At 41.4% G+C, this 21553-nt stretch overlaps 1 protein-coding gene across 3 annotated transcripts in view; it reads right to left on the bottom strand.

Moving 5' to 3' along the window:
* KAT6B (lysine acetyltransferase 6B) overlaps positions 1–21368 on the bottom strand; it is a 173247-nt gene extending 151879 nt beyond the window's left edge. The window contains exons 1-3 of one of the 3 annotated variants that reach the window (XM_004583506.3): positions 21057–21368; positions 11203–11274; positions 7364–8244 (exon numbers count right to left, since the gene is read on the bottom strand). In XM_004583506.3, the coding sequence (XP_004583563.2) occupies positions 7364–7984 (621 nt within the window). In that variant the 5' untranslated portion in view covers positions 7985–8244; positions 11203–11274; positions 21057–21368. The remainder of the gene's footprint in view (positions 1–7363; positions 8245–11202; positions 11275–21056) is intronic. The other 2 variants (XM_058671618.1, XM_058671619.1) reach the window with 2 other exon arrangements.
* Between the last annotated feature and the right edge of the window lie 185 nt (positions 21369–21553).

The raw sequence follows: 21553 nt of genomic DNA, 5'->3' as shown, positions 1-21553 counted from the left end.
AATTCAAGCAATTTTGCAAAATACACTTAGCAGTATTTAGGGCTTAATTCAATTTTCAGTTGAATACAGACAACTAAGCACTGTGAGAAATGTGACATGTCTCATACAGAGGACTTCAATGCAAAGGTAAGGAGGTTAACCAACAGAACATTTAAACTCCATCATTAGCAGATGAAAAATGAACATATTTATAGAGCAGGCATCTGGCACAGTGGCTCAACACTGGCTGGACTACACACATACTATACTGAAGTGTTTGGGTTCAAGTCCTGCTCCATTCCTGCTTTTGGCTAATGTGCACCATGGGAAGCAGCAGGTAATGGCTCAAGTAGTTGAGTCCCTGCCACCTACCAGGGTGACCGACTGAATTTCAGGCTCCTAACTTGAGCGTGGCCCAGTCCTGACTGTTGTGGGTGTTGGGGAGTTTACAGGCAGATGGGAGGGCTCCCTCTTGACTTTCAAGTAAATTCAGTACATCGTGGACACTGCACAGTAACCTGGTGGTTAAAGTCCTCTCCTTGCATGTGCCAGCATCTCATATGGGCACCAGCTCACATCCTGGCTGCTCCACTTCCCTTCAAGCTTGCTTGTGACCTGGGAAGGCAGTCAAAAATGGCCCAAAGCCTTGGGATCCTGAGCCCACATGGGCAGCCCGGAAGAAACTCCTGCCTCCTGGCTTCAGATCGGCTTAGCTCCTGTCATTGCAGCCAATTGGGGAATGAAACAGTGGATGGAAGACCTTTCTCTCTGTCTCTCCTTTCCAATAAAATAAAAATAAATAAATCTTTTTTTAAAAAAATTCAGTACACCATAACAAATCCAGGAACCAGTCCAGTGCAAGTGTCATAGGTGGGCTGAGAGATTTCTGGAAGCAATGCTACATCAAAGAACAACAGGGACTAGCGCATGATCTTCACAAAGTATGGGGACCTGGAGAAGTCCCAAGTACAGATGAGAGGATCTGGCTCCAGGATGGGAATGATGGGGACGAAAAAGAAAAAGCAGAGCACAGGAGACTGAAGAAATCTAAAAATAAAGTTCTTGAACTTACAGAATTTTCACATCACAAAAGAACTCACATAGGATGTACATTCCTATTTGTAGAAACATTTCAAGGAGGCCAGCACTGTGCCATAGCAGGTAAAACCACGGCCCACAAACCAGTATCCCATACAGTTATCACTTGGTGTCCCAGCAGCTGCATATGCAATCCAGCTCCCTCCTAATGGCCTAGGAAAGAAGTAGAAGATGGCCTGTGCGCTTAAGACCCTATTGTTATGTGGGAGACTCAGATGAAGTTCCTGGCTTCTGACTTTGGCATGGGTCAGCCAGCAAATGCAAGACTTCTCTGCCTCTCCCTCTACCGAACTCTGACTTTCAAATAAATAAATAAATCTTTTAAAATGTATGTATTTCATCCCCACAAACTCAATACTGCTCTAAAAAGGTGAGAAAACAAACAGAAAAAAACTGCAAGCCAAGACCCAAAACAACTTTGTTCAGATTCTTTATCAATTAAAATCATGTATGTTCTTATTCAAACTCATTTTCACTTGTTCTTGACAGTAATTACGATTCATGCAATTATGTTTGAAAGCTGTATAAAATTATTTTTAAGATTTACTTATTTATGTATTTGGAAGGCAGAATGATGTGCAGGTGGGGAGACTAAGAGAAATTCCATCCACTGGTTCACTTCCCAAATAGCTCCAATGACGAGCCTGAGTCAGGCCAGAACCAGGAGCCTGGAACTCCTGTTTGGGGTCCCATGTTGGGTAGCAGAGTCCCCGCACTTCCTGAACTGCTTTCCCAGGACTTGGAGCAGAAGCAGAGCAGTGGAATGCCTGCGCTTGCAGGCAGCACTTAACCCACTGCGCCATAACACAGACCCAGATGTTCATAGTTATTTCTCCAAGGGGGAGAAAAAAAAAGCACCAAAAGCCCCGTTTGACATTAGCAATGTTCTACCTTCCAACTACACCAGTCTAGAATGGCAGCTCCCGTATAATACGCTACACTAGAAACACACAAAGACTTGACACTTCATAAATTTTAGGAAAATATTCTCAATAAAATCAAATACCAAGGGACCTGTTAAAAATTCACCTGCAACAGTTTTATAAAAAATGCTAAAGCCCAAATGTGTAAATGGAATCTTAAGGCTACAAAGTACAGGGCGATAAATGAAGTTTCTCTTAGAATGTTTGACTTTCCAAAGTCCGCATAATCTGACCTAATTGAGCTTTACCACTTTTAATGAGAAACACCAATACTGTCCTTCAGGAGTTTCGTCACAAAGTCATTGAAAGCTTTATCATCCACGGCCTAGTTCATTTCCATATTAACCCACCAAAGAGAGCCTTTTAAAATAAATACAAAGAATCCACGCATCAGAGCTAGTGTGGTAATAGCCAATTTGAATTCTGGAAGACGTGCAATTACATTTCAGAAAGGAATCCTTCTATATTCTATATTTTAAATTTACTATAGTCCTTTTAGCAGTTATATACAGGAATGATCAAGACATTAAATCTAATCAGACACAGATTTACCACTTTTCCTACTGCATTCCCATACTGCTATTATAAATAGTATCTGCAAGCCCAGGGCAATAGTCTAGTGGCTAAATTCTTGCCTTCCATCCAGCAGGATCCCATATGGACACGGGTTCAAATTCCAGCTGTTCCACTTACCTTCCAGCTTCTTGCTTGTGGACTGGGAAAGCAGTCAAGGATGGCCCAAAGCCTTGGGACCCTGCACCTGCATGGGAAACCCCAAAGAAGCTCCTGGCTCCTAGCTTTGGATCAGCTCATCTCAGGCCAATATAGCCACTTGGGGAGTGAACTAATGGATGGAAGATCTTTCTCTCTGTATCTCCTTCTCTCTGTGTATCTGCCTTTCCAGCAAAAAATAAATCTTAATAAATAGTATCTGCTTTAAAAACTGTTATAAGGAGCTGGCAGAGTAAGAGGTAAAGCTACAATACCTGTTTCCCTTATGGGTGCCTGTTCAAGTCCTGGGTGCTCCACTTCCAGTCCAGCTCCCTGCTAATGTGCCTTAGAGAGCAGTGGAAGATGGCCCAACTCCTTGAGCCCTTGCACGCATGTGGGAGACTGGGAAGAAGCCTCAGGCTCCTGCTTTGGAGCAGCTCCACCTGTTGCAGGCATTTGGGAGGTGAACCAGCATATGGAGCATATGGAAGATGGCTCTTGCTCTCGCTCTCTCAAATTAAAAAAAAAAAACAAAAACTTTAAAAACATAGATTTTTAAAATAAATAAACCTGTTTTAAACTCATTGCCAACACTAAATTTAAAACACTGGCACTCTGTTTGCTGGGAGAAAATTGCTTCTAATCATGTGAAGTACGAAGAGACATTTTCATTGTCAGTGAAAAGCCACCAATGTCGAGCAGCGCCTCAGCAGTAAAGAGCTCGGAGTCAGAATGTCTCCTTGAAATCTTGGTCTAACCACTTACCAGCTCAGTAAGGGATCTTGAACACAAGCCTTACCGATCCAAGTTTTTCATTTGTAAAATATGGACAAGAATCTACCACCCACACAGTTACTGTTATGACTCAAGGAGATAATGAATGGTAAGCACTTGGAATAATACCAGCATTTAACAACTATAAAACAAATGATTATTCTCACTATTTTTACTTTCTTTTTTTTAAAACAATTAAACGCAACTTCTCAACAAAAGTAACCAGAATAGCAATTTCTTTTAAAAAGATATTTTTCATTTATTTCAGACAGGTAGAGTCTACCCACTCGTTTACTTGCCAGATACCCACAAGGGCTGCGCCAGGGCAGAAGCCAGGAGCCAGGATAACAATTCAAGTCTCCCATGTGAGTGGCAGAAGCCAAAGTGCTTGAGCTATTGCAGATGCCGCCCCGCAGAAATCTGACTGAGCAAAAAGCTACAGTCAGAATTAAAACCCAGAAGCCCTGATGTGTAACAGGTGTGTCTCAAGCATCAGGCTTATTTATCATTTGTATAAACATTCCCATTTTTATCATGAATTTTCTTCTACAATGTAAAATCTGCAACTTCTAGCACATCAAGAACAAACAGTTGCTTCAAACAAACTGGAAGAAGTTTCACATACATGAAATTACAGTGCATATACATATCCATATGGACCTAAACTCAGTAACCTGAACAAGAATAATTAAAAGAGAACAATCTCCATAGTATAGTTTAAGAAGCTTAAACTATTTCCTACAGTACAAAAAATGTTCACCTTGGAATCTGACATCTTTCAAGAATTTGGCAGGGCTACAGGTCCTAACCCTGTAAAAAACAAACAAACATGTGAATTGAGTTTGTCTTGTGGTACAGTGAGTTATGCCACGGCTCGAGATGCCAGCATCCCATTCTGGAGTGCCATTTTAAGCCCCAGTTTCCCTGCTTCCAATGCAACTCCCCGCTAATGCACCTGAGAAGGTAACACATGCTGGCCCAAGTACACAGATTCTTCCACCCCGTGGGAGACTGAAGTGGAAGTCTCAGCTCCTGTTTTCAGCCTGGCCCAGACCCGGCTATTGTAGTTATTAGGGAAATGAACCAGCAGATGAAAAATCTCGCTATACACCTCTTTCCCTTTTTCTTTCTGTCATTTCCAAATGAAAAACAAATGTTTAAAAAACACTTATGTGGGGGCTGGCACTGTGGTGCATCAGGTCAAGCTGCCATCTGCAGCCCTGTCATTCCACATGGATGCAAGTTGGCATCCCTGCCACTTCACTCCTGATCCAGCTCCCTAGTAATGCACCTGGGAAGGCAACCAAAGACGGCACACAACCTCAGGTTCTGCAACCCACGTAGGAGACCTGGCCGAAGCTCTGGGCTCTTGGCTTCGCCCTCCCCAGCCTTGGTGATTACAGTCATTTGGGGAGTGAACCAGTGGATGGAAGATCTCTCTCTGTCTTTCCCTCTCTCTGTATGTACTTCTTTCAAACAAATAAATCTTCAAAAAAAATTAAAATGAAAAACAGATGCAGATGCACACGGGTTTACATTTGGTATCATGATATTTACGGACTATGTGCCCACAGATCTATTCACAGATTCCAGATAAAGACTTTCTATCACAGTTATTTAGTAAGTTTACATGGTTTTAAATTGTGTATCACTTTTAATCTTAAAGAGGAATGTATTACGATATAGTCCTATTGAAAATACAAAAACAGTTACAGACTGGTTTGAACTCCTTTTTTTAAATTTACTTGCTCTTTAAAAAAAAAATTAGCTTGACACTACTAAAAACTTTAACTTTCACAAGTAAAAATTCCAGATCACATTTTCTCTGCTTTCCTTGTTATATGACGATCATAACTGAGAACTGAAAGATCAGTATCATAAAAAAAGTGACAATTTCATGATAAGCATTAAATTACTCTGTTCTCAATCCCAAACACTTATGGACAATGTTTCCATATAGAATCTAGCTGAAAAAAGTAAAGCTACCAAGAAATGACAGGCAAGGTTAGAGAAAAGGACAGGAAAGAGATTCTGGAAAATCTGCAGTGGCTCCTTTCGCCTAAGTTAAATAATACACCGGATCACAAACTACCAAAAAATACTACTAACCTGGCTAAAGCTGCATGATTTCCCTCACATACTGGTAATTATAAAATGTAAATATACCTTAGGGTAACGTATTTATTTTCTGAAACAAAGATATCCAAATCCATCAAGATGTTGTTAAACTCCCTTCACAATTTTTGTCATGATTTGCGTAAGTCTTTATAAAAACTCTTAATGCAAAACAGAGGTGCTTAATCTGGCTGTGTCAGAGACAGAAATTAGAATTTGAGCCAATATCTGTGTTTTTTAAAAACATCTTTTCTCAATGTTATTAAGAAGAAAATTTCCCAAGTTTATGTCTTTCTTTATGCTCACACTTTCCTACAAAGAATTGTGGGCTAATTATACAAATACAATTACCATCAAAGATTAAGTAAACATTGTATTAGATTAATGAAATAAAAATACAGTTAAGAAATAAATACTAGGTTTTAGATTAGTCCGTGGAAAGACAAACCATTTGACCCTACCCAGTTTCCAGAGCTGGACTGCTTTTGGCTAACGCACAGAGCTTTAAGCTTTTTTAAGCAGTCTACTTTAAGGGTCCTTCCAAAGAGGAAGAGCAAGCCCGCCAGAACACAACTCTGCCCAACACTTGGGTTTCAATTTTTTTTTTTTAATTGTAGGTAACAGATACAACCACCTTTTCTACCAGCAACAGATTAATAGTTTGCAAAATTAAGATGAATTGATACCATCAAATCCAGTAGCCCAAAGAACAGGTCAAACTGTCCTAGAAATGGGGGACTTGAATTATATCTACAGCTCCTAGCTGCAACTAAAGACTTAGGAAATCACAGGAGTAACACAAAAAGACATCAATCATACATTTGTAAGTATTACAGAAATAATAGGGCCCAGAGAAAACAAAGAACACAAAAAAGACAACTGCATGAGACAAAATGAACATTTACACTCACTAAAAACTGGACAGTAAAAAACAATGACTTTAAATTGAAACAGGAGGAATTTAGATGACACATTAAAACAATTTTCAGAAACACAAAGATTACCAGTATTAAAATAAGAACTCTACAGATTCCATTTTTAGTGAGAAAAATAAACAATAGGCTCTTACGTTTCATAAATATATATATATATATATATATATATATATATATACACCCTGAATGGAGGAAGAATACTTATCCATCCTGTTCAGCTCAAGCACTCACCAAGCAGCAATTATAATTTGAAAAGCAAATCACATGATTGTCATATTAAATTCTTAGCCAATCACTGAGAAAGCTCTCAATGTGTATAAAGCAATTTACATTGGAAAATAACATAGCATTTAAAATATAAAAGCAGAGGCTGGTATTGTGGCAGGGAAGGTTAAGTCACCAACTATGACACCAGCATCCCATATAGGTTCCAGTTCACGTCCCAGCTGCTCCACTTCTGCTCCAGCTCCCTGTTAATGTTCCTGGGAAAGCAGCAGCAGACGGCTCAAGTGCTTGGGCACCTTGCACCAATGTGAGAGACCTGGAGGAAGCTCTGGGCTTCAGCCCAGGGGGCCACTGCAGCCATTTGAGCAGTGAACCAGAGGATGGAAGATCTATGAGCATATGTATGTGTATATCCATCTTCCTTTCTCCGTGTAACTCTGCCTTTCAAATAAGTTGTACACATACATATAAGCCTACTCTAAAGCAAAACATTTGAGATTGTCAAGATTTTCTTCAAAGCTTTCATGCACACTGAATGCAAATGAAACTGTAAAAATCAGAAAAGTAATATTTGGAATGTATTAACATTCCTTCTTCACTTACCTGGTCTTTCTCGTGTGGCAGAAGGCTAACAGGTGGCAGGGAGGATGGGAAAGCACTGGGATACTGGGGTGCTCCTTTGCCATCCAAGCTCCCATAATTGACCCTGTACTGAGGCCCATCTTTCAGTAACCTCCCGTTGTTCACGGCACGTTTGGCCCCCAGGCGCAGCCGCTGCTGAAAGGCTGGGTTGGTGGTGGTGCTTGTGAGATCACTCTGGTTTCTCAGATACTTTTCTATGTTCTTCAGAGAGGAGCCATTTGGCTCCTCCAGTCCTTCAATTGCTCTCCTTAAGAGTTTGTTCCAATCCACATTGCGGAGATCATTACATGATGCTCTCGACCCCTTGGCTGACTTAGGGAAAGTGCCTGGTTTAACTGATGAAAAGCGCCCAGGGTTGTCTGGGTCCTTGTAGGAGGCAAGGCCTTTGTTGGTGACTTTGAGAACTGAGCCATCCTGAACACTGAGTTCCAGCTGCTCAGAGACCGTCTTCTTATCCAACCCGTGGGAAGTGCTGACTGCATGGCAGATTCGCTCCTCAGAGGGCCTTTGTTTCTGCTTTTTTATTTTCTGTATAGCTTCAAGAATCCACTCTGTGTAAAGTGGGTTTGCAAGTTTTACCATGGTTGACAAATGACTTCTTCAACACAGAAGTTACCCATAGAGATTCTCCTTGTATTTAACAGAACTTGCACATTTGAAAGTCGTTTACAATTTTAACAAATGGGCCGAGTATTCCAGACCATATTACACAAAATCTCACAAATATCCATCCTTAAAGAGATTCAAAAAAGGACAAACTGGCAATGTTGATAGTTGTCTTATTTTACCAAGAGGAAAGACAGCATTTTGATGAAAAACATCTTTAACTAGGACTCCATCACCTTAAAAGATAAAAACAGAAAGGCTCTTAATAATGAAACTCTTAAAAAATAAATTAAATATATTTTGGTATTATCTTCTCAAATACAAAATGACCAAAGAAGTAATGACAGGCAGGTATTGCATAACACAAGCCACAGTTACTATATTCTCCAATCAGAAATCAGGTCACAGTCTGAGAAGGAGTTGCATTTCCAATTTTTTTCTTTTTTATATGAAGTCACTTACAGGACATTAAGAGATTATATCTAAGCCATACATGTACTGGGTTACCTTTACTGCAATTAATAAAATTATATGAAAGGTACTTAAAGTATGTGTACTGCAAATATAAAACTAACAAAGTATAAGTCTACAGCATAAAAAAATCTGATGGAAACATATTTACTTCAAGAAATCATAAACTCAAAAATGTAAGATAAAAATCTTGATTCTAAGCATTGCATTTCCTAAGTATCATGCATATTAACATTTTCATTCAGCTACTTTTATAGAATCAGACCTTCCTGTCCCTTTGCTAAGTGTCTGTAATATACTCGAATCCACAGATTGGAAAAATGAAACTAATACAACATAATGCTTCACCTTTGAATAATGTACCATTTTAGTTAACTTTTACATCCATTATCTCATTAAAAAGCCAGGTATAAGGCAAGTTCATAACAATGGAAAGCAGAACCACTGCGAGGACAGGTGAACCAAGTAACTAACATTCAACATAATAAGCTATCATCACTTCCATCAGATGCAATCCATATGCACTGAAACATGTTTCCTCAAGTTATCACTGCTTATTTATTTAAGACAGTATCTAAGTGGAAACAAAAACAAAACAGTATCTTTCCTCAGAAATTTTAGCAAGATACACTGAGAAATATAAAGTTTTCTCCCCCAAAGATTCAGGAGTGTTGCTAAAACAATAATTGAACCATCAAACCATATTTGCTCAAATCACTCAGCTTGAAAGAGACAGTATAAACAGTACTGTTCTCTTTCTAACCAGGAAACTTCATTTTTCCCCATCAAATAACTTCTACCAGAAGGGACCTTAGAAGTCATCCAGTCCAACCTCCAGTTATCCAGTAAAAGATGTGTGCCCAATATTTCCGAAAGATAAACCATCGAATCTTTACTTTAAAAATATTCAGGAGCCAGGGCCCGGCGAAGTGGCCTAGTGGTTAAAGTCCTTGCCTTGAACGCTCCTGGATCCCATATGGGCGCTGGTTCTAATCCTGGCAGTTCCACTTCCCATCCAGCTCCCTGCTTGTGGCCTGGGAAAGCAGTCGAGGACAGCCCAAAAGCCTTGGGACCCTGCACCCACATGGGAGACCTGGAAGAGTTCCAGGTTCCCGGCTTTGGATTGGCACAGAATCATCGGACGGAAGATCTTCCTCTCTGTCTCTCCTCCTCTCTGTATATCTGACTATGTAATAAAAAATAAATAAATCTTAAAAAAAAAAATTCAAGAGCCAGAGCCATGGCATAGCAGTCTATGTCTCCATCTACAGCACTAGCATCATAAATGGGTGCCAGTTCAAGTCCTAGCTAGTTCACCTCTGATCCAGGTCAAAGCAGTGTAGAAGTCACATGGGAGATCCAGGAGAAGCTCCCGGCTCTTGGCTCCGGTACACATCAGCTCAGCTCTGGCTGTGTGGTCATCTGGGGAGTGAACCAGCAGCTGCAGATACCTCTCCATGTGTCTCTCCTCCTCTCTCTATAAATCTGCCTTTCAAATAAAAATAGGAATAATTTCCAGTGACTGAAAATTAGTCATTTTGTGAGGCAGCTCAGTCTTGAGTTGGACAGCTCTGGCTAGAATTTTTTCTTTCTCTTGGAGCAAACAATCTGTCTCCTGGCAACTTCTACTCACTAGTCCTAGCCTCCCTGGAACAATCTCTGAAGACATTTTTACTATTTCTTCAATAGGACAGACCTTGAAACATTTGAAAACAGGTACTTTTTAAAAGCCACCAACCACCAAACCCTTCTCCATCTCTACCCCAACATTAAACAACTCATATTTCAGCTCTTTAACCCATCCACACACCACATAGCTTCCAGGCATCATCTTCTGTTGGTGGCTCACTTGTCTGGCCAATGCCTGTCTTAAAATCAGACAATCCAGGCATTATCCAATTACAACTGCAAACCCAAAATTATAGAACTTCCTGAACAGTCGTGCCACACTGGCCATTCTGAGCATCCGATCTAGCCAAATACGCAGATCTTTTTTGCAGAAATGCTGTCAAATCAAGTCTTTCCATCCCTTTCCTGTGCAATTTTAAAAGCTGGGATTTAAAGTTTATTAGAGTTCAATTTCATCTTCTGGTTTCAGCCTATTTTCCAACCTGCTAAAGATTGCTTTGAATCTTGATTCTGTCATCTGTGTCATCTGCAAATCTAATAAGCACTTTCTTTTGTGTCATTTTATAAATCATTGACAAAAGTGTTACACTTGGAACACTGTGCTTAGGAATAAAATTGCTGGCTTTCACAGCACAACCACTTTTAGGATAGAACACAGGAATCATTCTGCATAAGTTTAGAACAGGAAACTGATCTTTCCAAAGTAAAATGGTTGGAGCAAAATTTCATTAGAAGACATTTCACTGCATCCAAGTAATTATTTCATCTTTTATCATTTATTCAGGATGAATCACAACTAATCTAATTTGATCACATAAAATATAACTGCAGGAAGCAGAAGAGGTCATAGCAAAGTGCCCAATATTGCAAAGTTGTTTTTAAGCATTTTAGTTATACAAGTAAATGAATGTACATTAAAACATGCAATAAAATATACATTAAAGACATCTCATAACAAATAAATACTCAAAATATATCTCATAACATGCTTTTACAATCTTTACCTACACTCAAAATAATCATTCATATCTTTTATCAAACAATTTCAATAAGACTGACACTTTGTGAAAATGTAATAAAATACAGAAAATTACCAGAATTGGAATTCCAAACATATTAAAAGTCCATGACAAAAAAACGAGGATTGTCCAGGTCTTCAGGCAAATCTACCAAAAGAAAAAAAGCAAATGCTCAGTTGGGCATAAAGATAACTCTTAACATCAGTAACCACCTATGAACACCTCCATTACAATATAATATAAAGCACAACTCTACAACAATACAAATAGCAGCCATGAGTTTGCTAGCATCCTAAGTTTGGGTGCTACATTAACTTCTTCAGTTCACTAAAAGGTATTTTAAAACAGAGAACACAGTCCCAAGTAACACAGTGGCAAAATAAATCCCAGGGGCAGTGTTAGATAGAGCACAGTGGTTCAGGCTTAGGAAGTGGGCATCCCAAGGAAGCCAGGAGAGAAGACCTCCTGTGTCTCTGTCACTCTGCCTTTCAGATGCTAATTTTTTAAAAAACAAGTGTTTCATTTCTTGAAATGTTCTCCGTATTTTAAAAATCAGGTCTGTGGAAAATTTCTACGTATCCCATCATTAAAAGAACCCTACTTTTACTCAAATAGCCAGAGAGATAACAGTTTATCTAGGAAGGGAGAAAAAAAGCCAAAAGTTGTTTTAAGGCCAACGTTAAATTTCTCACTATTCATCCCAAAGGTCACTTGGCCCCTAGGTAATACCAATTAGCTAGACTACCAAAGTCTACAGATACTTTTACTTAAGAGAAGGATGTACAGTTTCCATAATTTTAAATATGTATTGACACAGGTCTCCTTTTAAGATAGTAGCAATCACTTTTACTTCGAAAGATTTCAAATAGCTGTGAATATGAACATTTTGGTCTTCTACAAAGCAACCAAGCAACCTTAGAGCCTCCTTTTCCCCTCCCCCACACCCCAACACAAACACCCCACTCCTCAATTTAATCTTAAAATTAGCTTTCATCTGACACCAACCAACAGAGTTAATTAGGCAGAAGCAGATGTAACTCAGCAGTTTTCAGCTACAAGCAGACTCCCAGTGTTTAAAAAAAAACACAGCTAAGAGAACAAAATCAAGTCTTATCTGTAGCCAATTCTCAACTAAGCCCATGTGTATTATCCACTTTGTACATTATCCACTGCACATTTTTCACTCTTGGGCTGCTTTATTTCCAGTATCCCACTGGCCCCAGAGTAAATTGGTGTAAGCTAACAGAATAGAATGAAAACCAATCTCACTTTACCCTAAGTAGTATCTAACTAGAAAGACAACTACAAGAAAAGTCTTTGTAACTCATTTAAAAAACAAATGGAAATAATCGTTTCCCATAATTCAGAATTATTCACACTTCTCTTTTTCAGAGCACTGAGATGTTTCATACGTAGATGGGAATGTTCACTCACAAGTTAAAACCCTAAAATCATCGTTCTTCACCATTTCTTCTATAAAAACTTGAAGGCTGGACTAAAAGGCTATCAAAAAGGTAGCAAATCATTCCAATTAATTTGGAGGATTCATGTTACTCAAATTATTCTATTTTCTAAGGTTCTGAATCATTTTGTTTTTAACTACAAAATATTAGTAAATTATATGGTTGTTTCTTACATTGTAACACTGTTTATAGCATTCATTACAAACTATTCTAAACAGATGTGGAGAAATGCTTAGTCCAACACTGAGCTTTTAGCTTCACTGACATAATATAAACATCAACACTATTCAAAAATATTCATGTCAGCATAAGAATCAAAATATCCTGGATCATAAACACGATGTGAGGCCTGCTCTAAGCTTTCACTAAGGCTGTGTGTTGTTTCAAAATCAATGTCATAACACTCAAGTTATGAGATTATGGATAAGCCAAAAACAGTGGTAGACAAAAATAAAGATTAATAATAGAGTTTACTCTTTTGTCATCCTGAGTTGTACTTGCTATGTTATTTTTAGCTCTTTTTATAAGCTCCTGGATTTTTTCAAAGTCCATTGTATAACTGACTGAACATCCACAAATCCTAACACTATTTTCTGAAACACAACATAAACTGCTTGAAAGAAAGGAACCATGACTTCTCCTTCCTCTGTCACTACTTAGCACAGCCTGCTGGTACAACTGCTCAAAATAGCATCCTCAGTATCTATCTGCTATCTAACAGCATCAAACACCATGCGTATGTCAGCATCTGTTAGCTTTCATGCATTCTGCAGCTATTCCTTACAGCTAATGTTTGAGGCCCCAAAATACGTGAATTGGGAGAAGGAATATTCATCAAAGAACAATCAATAAATATTTTTGGGAAATTATATTCTCAGCATGCAGTCCTATGGGAGGTGCTTTGGGGAATACAAAGTGGAAGAGAATACCTAAGAAGCAAGCCATTAGGTAGAAAAGCTTTGTATGATGGGCTCTGAAGAAGGCAAACACAGAATAACCATAGGACCTTGTAATTCCACTTCCAGGTACACATCCAAAAAAAAAAAAAAAAAACCTACTCAAAGACCCAGCACAGTGTACTTCCATATACAAACATTAAAAACAACATTAGTCACAACCCCTTAAAGGTGGAAACAACTCAAATATCCACTCCAATAAATGAATGGATGAAGATGTAGTATACCTATACAATGGAATATTGCTCAGCCATAAAAGGAATGATATATGCCACTGAAATGTAAAAAAATCCCAAAATTATGTTATAGAGGAAGCAAGACACAAAACACTACAATTCATATAATTCTATGAAACATCAAGAAAAGATAAATCCACACAAAACCAATTGGTAAAGTCCAAATCAGAAAAAAATGAGGAGAAATTGTTTAATAGGCAAAGGGTTTATTTTGGATACAAATTTTTAGAATTAGGGACTGTCAACATAGCATGCTAGGCTAAGCTTCTGCCTGCAGTGCCAGCATCCAATATGGACACTGGTCGGTCTCCTGGCTGCTCTACTTTCAGCTCTTTTCTTACAGCCTGGTCAAGGATGGTCCGAAGCCTTGGGACCCTGTGCCCACATGGGAGACTGGGAAGAAGCTCCTGGCTCCTAGCTCCTAGCTTTGGCTCATCTCCAACCGTTGTGGCTGCTTGGAGAGCGAACCAACGGATGGGAGATCTTTCTCTCTGTATTTCCTTCTCTCAGTAAATCTGACTTTTCAATAAAATAAATAAATCTTAAAAAAATACTAAATGTTATTTAAAAGGCAGAGATGGAGCTATTGTTTACTCATTCACTCCCTCAAAAGCCCACAATAAACAGGAGCAGGCCGGGCCAAAGTGAGGAGCCTGGAACCCAATTACACAAGAGTGACAGTACCCAACTACTTGAGCCATTACTTGATGTCTCTCAGGTGCACTTTAGCAGGAAGCTGAAATCAAAGGTGGAACCAGGACTCAAAGCCAAGCACCTGATAAAGGATGCAGGCAGCATACATAGCATTGTAACCACCACACCAAATGCCCACTTCTCCCACCAATGGCTTTCTTACAACGACCTTGGATCTGTCAAGAGAAAGCTTCTCAGCTATCACATGCACACACCCCTTAAGCCATCCTAACATCGCATCCAAATGAGAGACTCCACCTCAACTCTTTCAATATACTGAGTCTCCCCATAAGATCCCATTCAAAGAAAGGTTTCCTCTGATGATGGGGCAAAGTCTGAAAACACACTGTGACTACTGCTTGCTGAAACCACACAGTTAGCAGGGACAGGAAGAACACCTTTTTGATGGACAAGACTCTAACTGGGTCTTAAAGACAATGCAGGGGCAAGTGTTGTGGCAGAACTGGTTAAGCCACCCATATTGGAAAGTCTTGACTTGAGTCCCATTAACTCTGGGATTCTGATGTAACTTCCTGCTAATGTAACTAGGAAGAGGTGGATGATGGCCCAACTACTCAGGTTTCAGTCAGAATCCAGATGGAGCTCATGGCTCCTAACCCAGACCTGACTGTTTCAGGAATTTGGGGAATGAACCAACGGGACAGAAGATCAACCTGCCTCTCCCGGCCTTCCCCCCAGCCCAGGTATCTCTTTTCACTAAATTAGCAACTGGAGGGATGGGGGAAAGGAAAATATTGCCCACTTCCTCCATGCACATTCAAATCCTTCATGTCCCCCGCGCAAATGACACCTCCTCCTAAGTCCTACATCTCTTTGTCCAACAGGAAGCTTTAGCTTTAACTACTTTCATACTATCTACTATGTAGGTCTCAACGCACAATATGCACTAAGATTATATAGGTACTGACCTCATTTCCCTAACCTGACTGCAAAATCCTTAACTTAAGAACAGGATTTATGCTTGATTCGTCTTTGCAAACCTCAGGATTTTCCAGGACCACAGCTTGTGTGGTTTAGAGCCTATCTGTTAAATAAATACATCAGTCAATCAATGGAGGAAATGGAGGGAGAATGCACAGAAGCTAAGAAGGAGCTGTCAAACAAAAGGGTCACTAAATCTTCATGCCTCCCTAGACAGAAGTGCTAGCAGGCCACGCAGGCCAGATGATACAATACCACACACTAACCTGCATATATAGACAGACATGCCCAAAGTTGTTGAATGTGTGAATCATTCTGGTAACAGTATCCATCCAATACAGATGGGAAGCGAAAATCATGGAAATAAACAAGCAACCAATATCTCACCTCTCCAAATATCAATCTTATACAACTCATATTAGTCTAACTGAGCAGCAAGCCTAGGGCAGAGATTCAATAAACGTTGAGTTGAATATTTAATTCCCCATCTTTTTTAGAGTAACATTAAATTCTTTCCCAATACCCATTAACACAGAAAGTTTTCAATTCATAAGCTAATAATGTTTTCAATTCATAAGCTAATAATGTTTTCCAAGGATTTCTAAGAGGCTAAATCACCATGAAAATTATCATTTCAGTTAATACATATTATATTAATTAGAAGTTTAATTTTTCATGTCATGCTCTCCTAGTTGACAATATCCTTGTTATGTCATTAAACTATAATTGTGTAAATCTGCTTCAACAAACAATAACTGAACCATCAATAAACTATTATGGCTTCCATAATCCCCAGCAAAGATTAGTTTCAACATCATCATCATAAATTAGTACAGACATGTCCCAAATCTCCTGGTGAAAACTAAGAATGAGGTTTGCACAGTCATCCCTGCATGTAAGTGCTCAACAGTTTCAGTCTCTAACATTTAATCACCCTGCTAGGAACCTCACAGAAAATTTGATCCCTTGGAAAACAGAGAATGTTAGAGACAAGACAAAAAGTCATTTGAAGTCATCAGACCTTTAAAGCCAAGGTACACTGATTAGTAATAACGATATTATAGCTAAGCACTTTCACTCCAGAAATATCAACTAAGTTTAGAATGTCTTTTTGGCATTTAAAAATTGCAATTCAATTCTAGATCTCTCCTGATTTTAACAATTAGCATTATTCAGTTTCTAATGGCATCAACAGAACAACGTACTAAGAAAAAAGTAATAAGTGAAATTAGAAAATTTTCAGGACTCTTTGGAAAAGATAAATCCTTTCTGGATTCATGTACTTCACACCAGCTCTCCAGTACAATCTGAAAACAAATAAGCACTATCCTCTGACAGTCTCTACAAAATGACACACCCACTTTAAAAATCAAGGACAGGCATACATGCATCTGCAAACATTTTCAACCATCACCAATTCATTGTGCACTTGAGCTCCACAGCTTCTCTACCCTACCTGACTTTAACCTACACAGGGAGGCATCTCACTCACTTCACAATGGTTGTCTTTGTATGGTTTAATTAGGGCACGTTACAATCCAAGTAATGAAGACTTCTGAAGTCTCATTCAACAAGTAGGTGCACTGTGATAGAATTATCTAGAGAGGTTAGGGATTCAGTCACCATTCTGCCAGCTTCTTAAGCTGTAGGTTACTAAATCAATCTAAGTCTCTTAGTGTAAAAATGAGAATGCACGCCTGCTTTATAGAACTGTTAAGAGTAATCACTGAGATAACAAATATGAAAGAAGTTAGAACAGTGACAGACACATTGCAGGGACACAATAAAATGCTAGCTCATAAAAGGAAAAAGGGCAATACAGTCAGCTGGAGAGCTGTAAAATCTAATCTGGCTGAACTTCTGTCTATATGATCATTTTCTCTTAAGAGACAGGGAAGTCAGCTCCTGGCTGTTAGTTATAGTTGCAGACAAAGTCAAGACAAGAGAAAAAAAGGAAAAGAAAGGAAAACTAGATTTATAATGGCAAGGTTGGAGTCAAGAAACATGTACTATACTCATAGTTACACATCTTTTAAGGTCAATAAAGCTTTTAGAAGATAACATTGTATAGGAGAAAATCCTCTTGACCTCATGGCAGGAAGAGTCTTAAAACAAGACACAGAAAGCACTAACTATAAAAAAAAAAAAAAACCAACCAGTAAATCTGACTCCATTAAAATTAAGAACTTCTGTGCATTACAAGACACCATAAAGAGTGAAGAGGCAAGCAACAGAATAGAAAGTATCTGCAACACATACACTCAACAAAGGACTTGCATTCACAGTAATAAAGAACTTCCCAATAGCAACAAAGACGGGAGGCCCAGATTAAAAAAAAAAAAGTGGAGGAGATTTGACCAGAAAACAATATCCAAAAGGCTAACAAATAACTAAAAAACTGTTTACCCTGATGACGAATCAAGCAAAGCAAAATTTACCAGACCAAAGAAAATTTCAAAATTTAACTAAACCCAGAGTTGCAGAGAGTGAGAAGCAACGGGAGTGCACGTATGGCTGGAGGGAATGCTTACTTGGCAGAAGGTTTGTAAAACAGTCTAACTGGTAGTGCCCTGTAACTACAGCAACCATACAACTCAGCATCCAAACCCAGATCCTCCTGAGAATAAAAGGTACTGGTTACACTTGTACTGAGACAACAGGTAAAAATCAGGTCAAATGGCTAGCCGTGAATCAACAATTCTATTCCTAGTTGTACGCTTCAGATAAACGTGTACAAATGGGCACAATATGACTCGGATTGGAATACTGAAACCAGCTTTGTCCACAACTGCCCTAAACTGAAAACATCTCAAACATCTAACAAGAGTAGTAGAAGACATGTTACAAAAGCTGTGGTATATTTCTCAAGTCTACTGGAAGGCAATATTGAAAGATCGTGGAACTCTTAAAAGTCCTATAAAAGTTTGGGAAGTACAAACTAAAGCATCACAGAAAATAAACACCCCTTTTATCTCACCCCTCCAACTCATTTATCATTTCCTATTCTTCAAGACTGACCATTGCATCTCTACTTTGATAAAACACTATGCTTTTTAAAAATACAAGAACAAGATCTACATGGAAAACCAAAGATACGCGGTAGTGAACTATGTGACAAACTGAAAGCCACATCACTTAGTTGAGCCTGGTATACAAAAAGCCATGAAAATTTCTGAAGCACATTAAAATTAGTTATCAAACTTCCTCAACAACACTCTGTCACTCTCATCATGCCTTCCACGTGGTAGTTTCTACTTAATCTCCATAAACAGCACTTGAAATAAATGGGCACCGGGGCCCGGCGGCGTGGCCTAGCGGCTAAAGTCCTCGCCTTGAAAGCCCCGGGATCCCATATGGGCGCCGGTTCTAATCCCGGCAGCTCCACTTTCCATCCAGCGCTCTGCTTTTGGCCTGGGAAAGCAGTAGAGGACGGCCCAAAGCTTTGGGAGCCTGCACCCGCGTGGGAGACCCGGAAGAGTTTCCACGTTCCCGGCTTAGGATCGGCGCGTACCGGCCCGTTGCAGCTCACTTGGGGAGTGAATCATCGGATGGAAGATCTTCCTCTCTGTCTCTCCTCCTCTGTGTATATCCGGCTTTCCAATAATAATAATAAAATCTTTTTTTTAAAGATTTATTTTATTTTTATTACAAAGTCAGATATACTGAGAGGAGGAGAGACAGAGAGGAAGTGGAGCTGCCGGGATTAGAACCAGCGGCCATATGGGATCAAGGCGAGGACCTTAGCCACCAGGCCACACTGCCGAGCCCAATAATAAAATCTTTAAAAAAAAAAAGAAAGAAAAAGAAAGAAATGGGCACCACAACAATGTTAACAGTCACCCCCTGAGGCGTAGGCACAGGAGGTCCACAAAATCACTGCAGGCCAGTCAGTCCTCCCCTAGGTTCTTCCTTTGATGTTGAAGCCTTCCACCTTTATCTTCAATCACTACACTGCAACAGGTTGTTGCTCTTATTTTAAAACATATTTTTTAAAGGCAAGACCCTATAAGAGGGCTCTTCCACTCACTGGCTCACTCCCCGAATGGCTGCTACTCCCAAGGCTGACTCCAGGAGCCAGACACTTCTTCCTGGTCTCCCCAGGAAGGTGGAGATCACACCTGGGGCCCATTTTTGGCTGTCTTCCTGATACCTTAGCAGGCAGCTGGTTCCGAAGCAGCGCAACGGAGACTCCAACCAGCAGATAAGGGAAACTGGCCTCACAAGGGCTTAACGTGCTTCACCACAACCTTTTATCTTACAAGTTTCTCGGTTATGAATCCTGACCCAAACAAGTAACACTGTCTTTTTCTCCTCAGACACAAAAAGTGGTGCTTAATGTCACCTTAATGTATCTGTGAAGAAACTTCCAACGGACTTAAAGGGGGGGAAAGCAGCGCAGAACACAAGCCCAACACAATTAACTTCCACCTCAGTGCATGAACAGCCTTCACATGCTTCATACCTTTAACTTCCTGGTTCTTCTATACCCCAGATTCCCTTGCTCTCCTGGTTCTTCTCCTATTTCCCACGCCTGTAATTATCACTGTCCCTCCTCAGTCTGTCTAGTCTGATGTTCTCTTTATCACCTGCCCGACATCGGGAACTCCAAGACCTTCAGGGAACACAGAAGGCCAATTGTAACCCAGCCAACCCTCTGCCTTGGCTCTTTCCCTCCCACCTCCTGCACTTCCCCACACCAAAGGCCCAGCCCATCTGGAAACACACTGCGTCCTTTTTCGGGGGGCCCAACCGCTCACCTCCAAAACTGCAGGAACGTATGCTAGCAAACTGTTTGAAAACCGGCACCTTTCCTTGCCCCACCCTCACTCTTGGCTCAGTCCCTGCCCAGATCCATCCGCGTTCTTCACACCTCCAGCCTAGCCTCCTCCTCCTCCTACTTCACCTTTAAGCCTGCTCTGCTGCTCACAAACTCCTAGCACAACCACTCCGAGTTTCCACGTTTTTGTTGTTGGTTTTTACTTCACGGCTAACACCTTTCCTAACCCAACACACCTGGAACCTCTTTCCCCATCACAGAAATTCCACCTCCTCCTCACGTGGGTCATTATTTCCCCCCCAATCCAATACCTACTCTCACAGCCACATCCACCACACCCAGTTCTTCCTCACTCCGACCCCGAATAGCCGCAACCTCACCCTTTTGCATCATTCAACCTGCCCTCATACACCGCCCCCCTCGGTCGCCCTTCCGCATCTCCAAACCTGCATCCCTCCCTGCCCTCCTCCACCTGCTGCCACTCCTCCAGCCTCCCCTCACCGAAGCTCCACACACCCCCGCCAGCCCCCTGCGGCTCCGACCAGTTCCCTCCCACTCAGGGATCCCCTCCCAGCCCCCGCCCTCCCACTCCCCGGGCCCCGCCCCCACCCGGAGCCCCGCCCCTCCGCCCCGGAGCCCCGCCCCTTGTCCCGGAGGCCCTGCCGAGGGGCGGGGCCTGCCCCTCCTCCCCGATCCCCCGCCCTCCTACCGTCACGCTCAGGGGCAGCCCGACCCCGAGCGGCCCCGCGGTGACCCTCGCGCAGAGGCCTGTGGGAGGGGCGTCGCAGCCCCTCCGGCCCCCCGCCCGTCCCCCTCCCGCCTAGTCTCCTCCCCCTGGGAACGCGCGGGGTGGGTGACAGACCTGGCCGCGCGCCACCGCCACGGCGCCTGCCGAGGGCGCGGACGCTGCCCGAGGGAGCGAGTCGCGGCTGCCGCCTGGAGGAGGTGCCGTCGCCTCCGCCACCGCTGCCGCCAGGGGTAGGAGCTAAGCCGCCGCCATTTTGTGTCCCCCTGTTGTTGTCGTTGACATGAATCCGACATGACACTGATTACAGCCCAATGGAGTCTCATTAAACCCGAGCCGCGGCCCCGCCCCGGCGCTGCTCCATTGGACGAGACCACAGACACTTAGGGCCGCTCGTTGGCCTACGAGTCTGTCCGTCAGCCACTCACTAACCATGCCGCAGCCCATTGGGGCAAGTTCCTGCCGGTCATCGCGCCTCCACGCAGACACGCCCCTCGACCCATCATCCCCCCTCCGGCCCCACCCCTAGGGAGGGTCCACTGCCAGTACCAATCAACAGACCGCTGGGCCCGCCCCTCCCGGATACCGATTGGTCCAGCCCGTTCTCTCGCTCC

The sequence above is a fragment of the Ochotona princeps genome, chromosome 13 (assembly GCF_030435755.1).
Source record: "Ochotona princeps isolate mOchPri1 chromosome 13, mOchPri1.hap1, whole genome shotgun sequence".
NCBI classification, from domain to species: domain Eukaryota; kingdom Metazoa; phylum Chordata; class Mammalia; order Lagomorpha; family Ochotonidae; genus Ochotona; species Ochotona princeps.
Note: the sequence above shows the minus strand (reverse complement) of the source record. Positions and strands in the feature narration are given on the sequence as shown.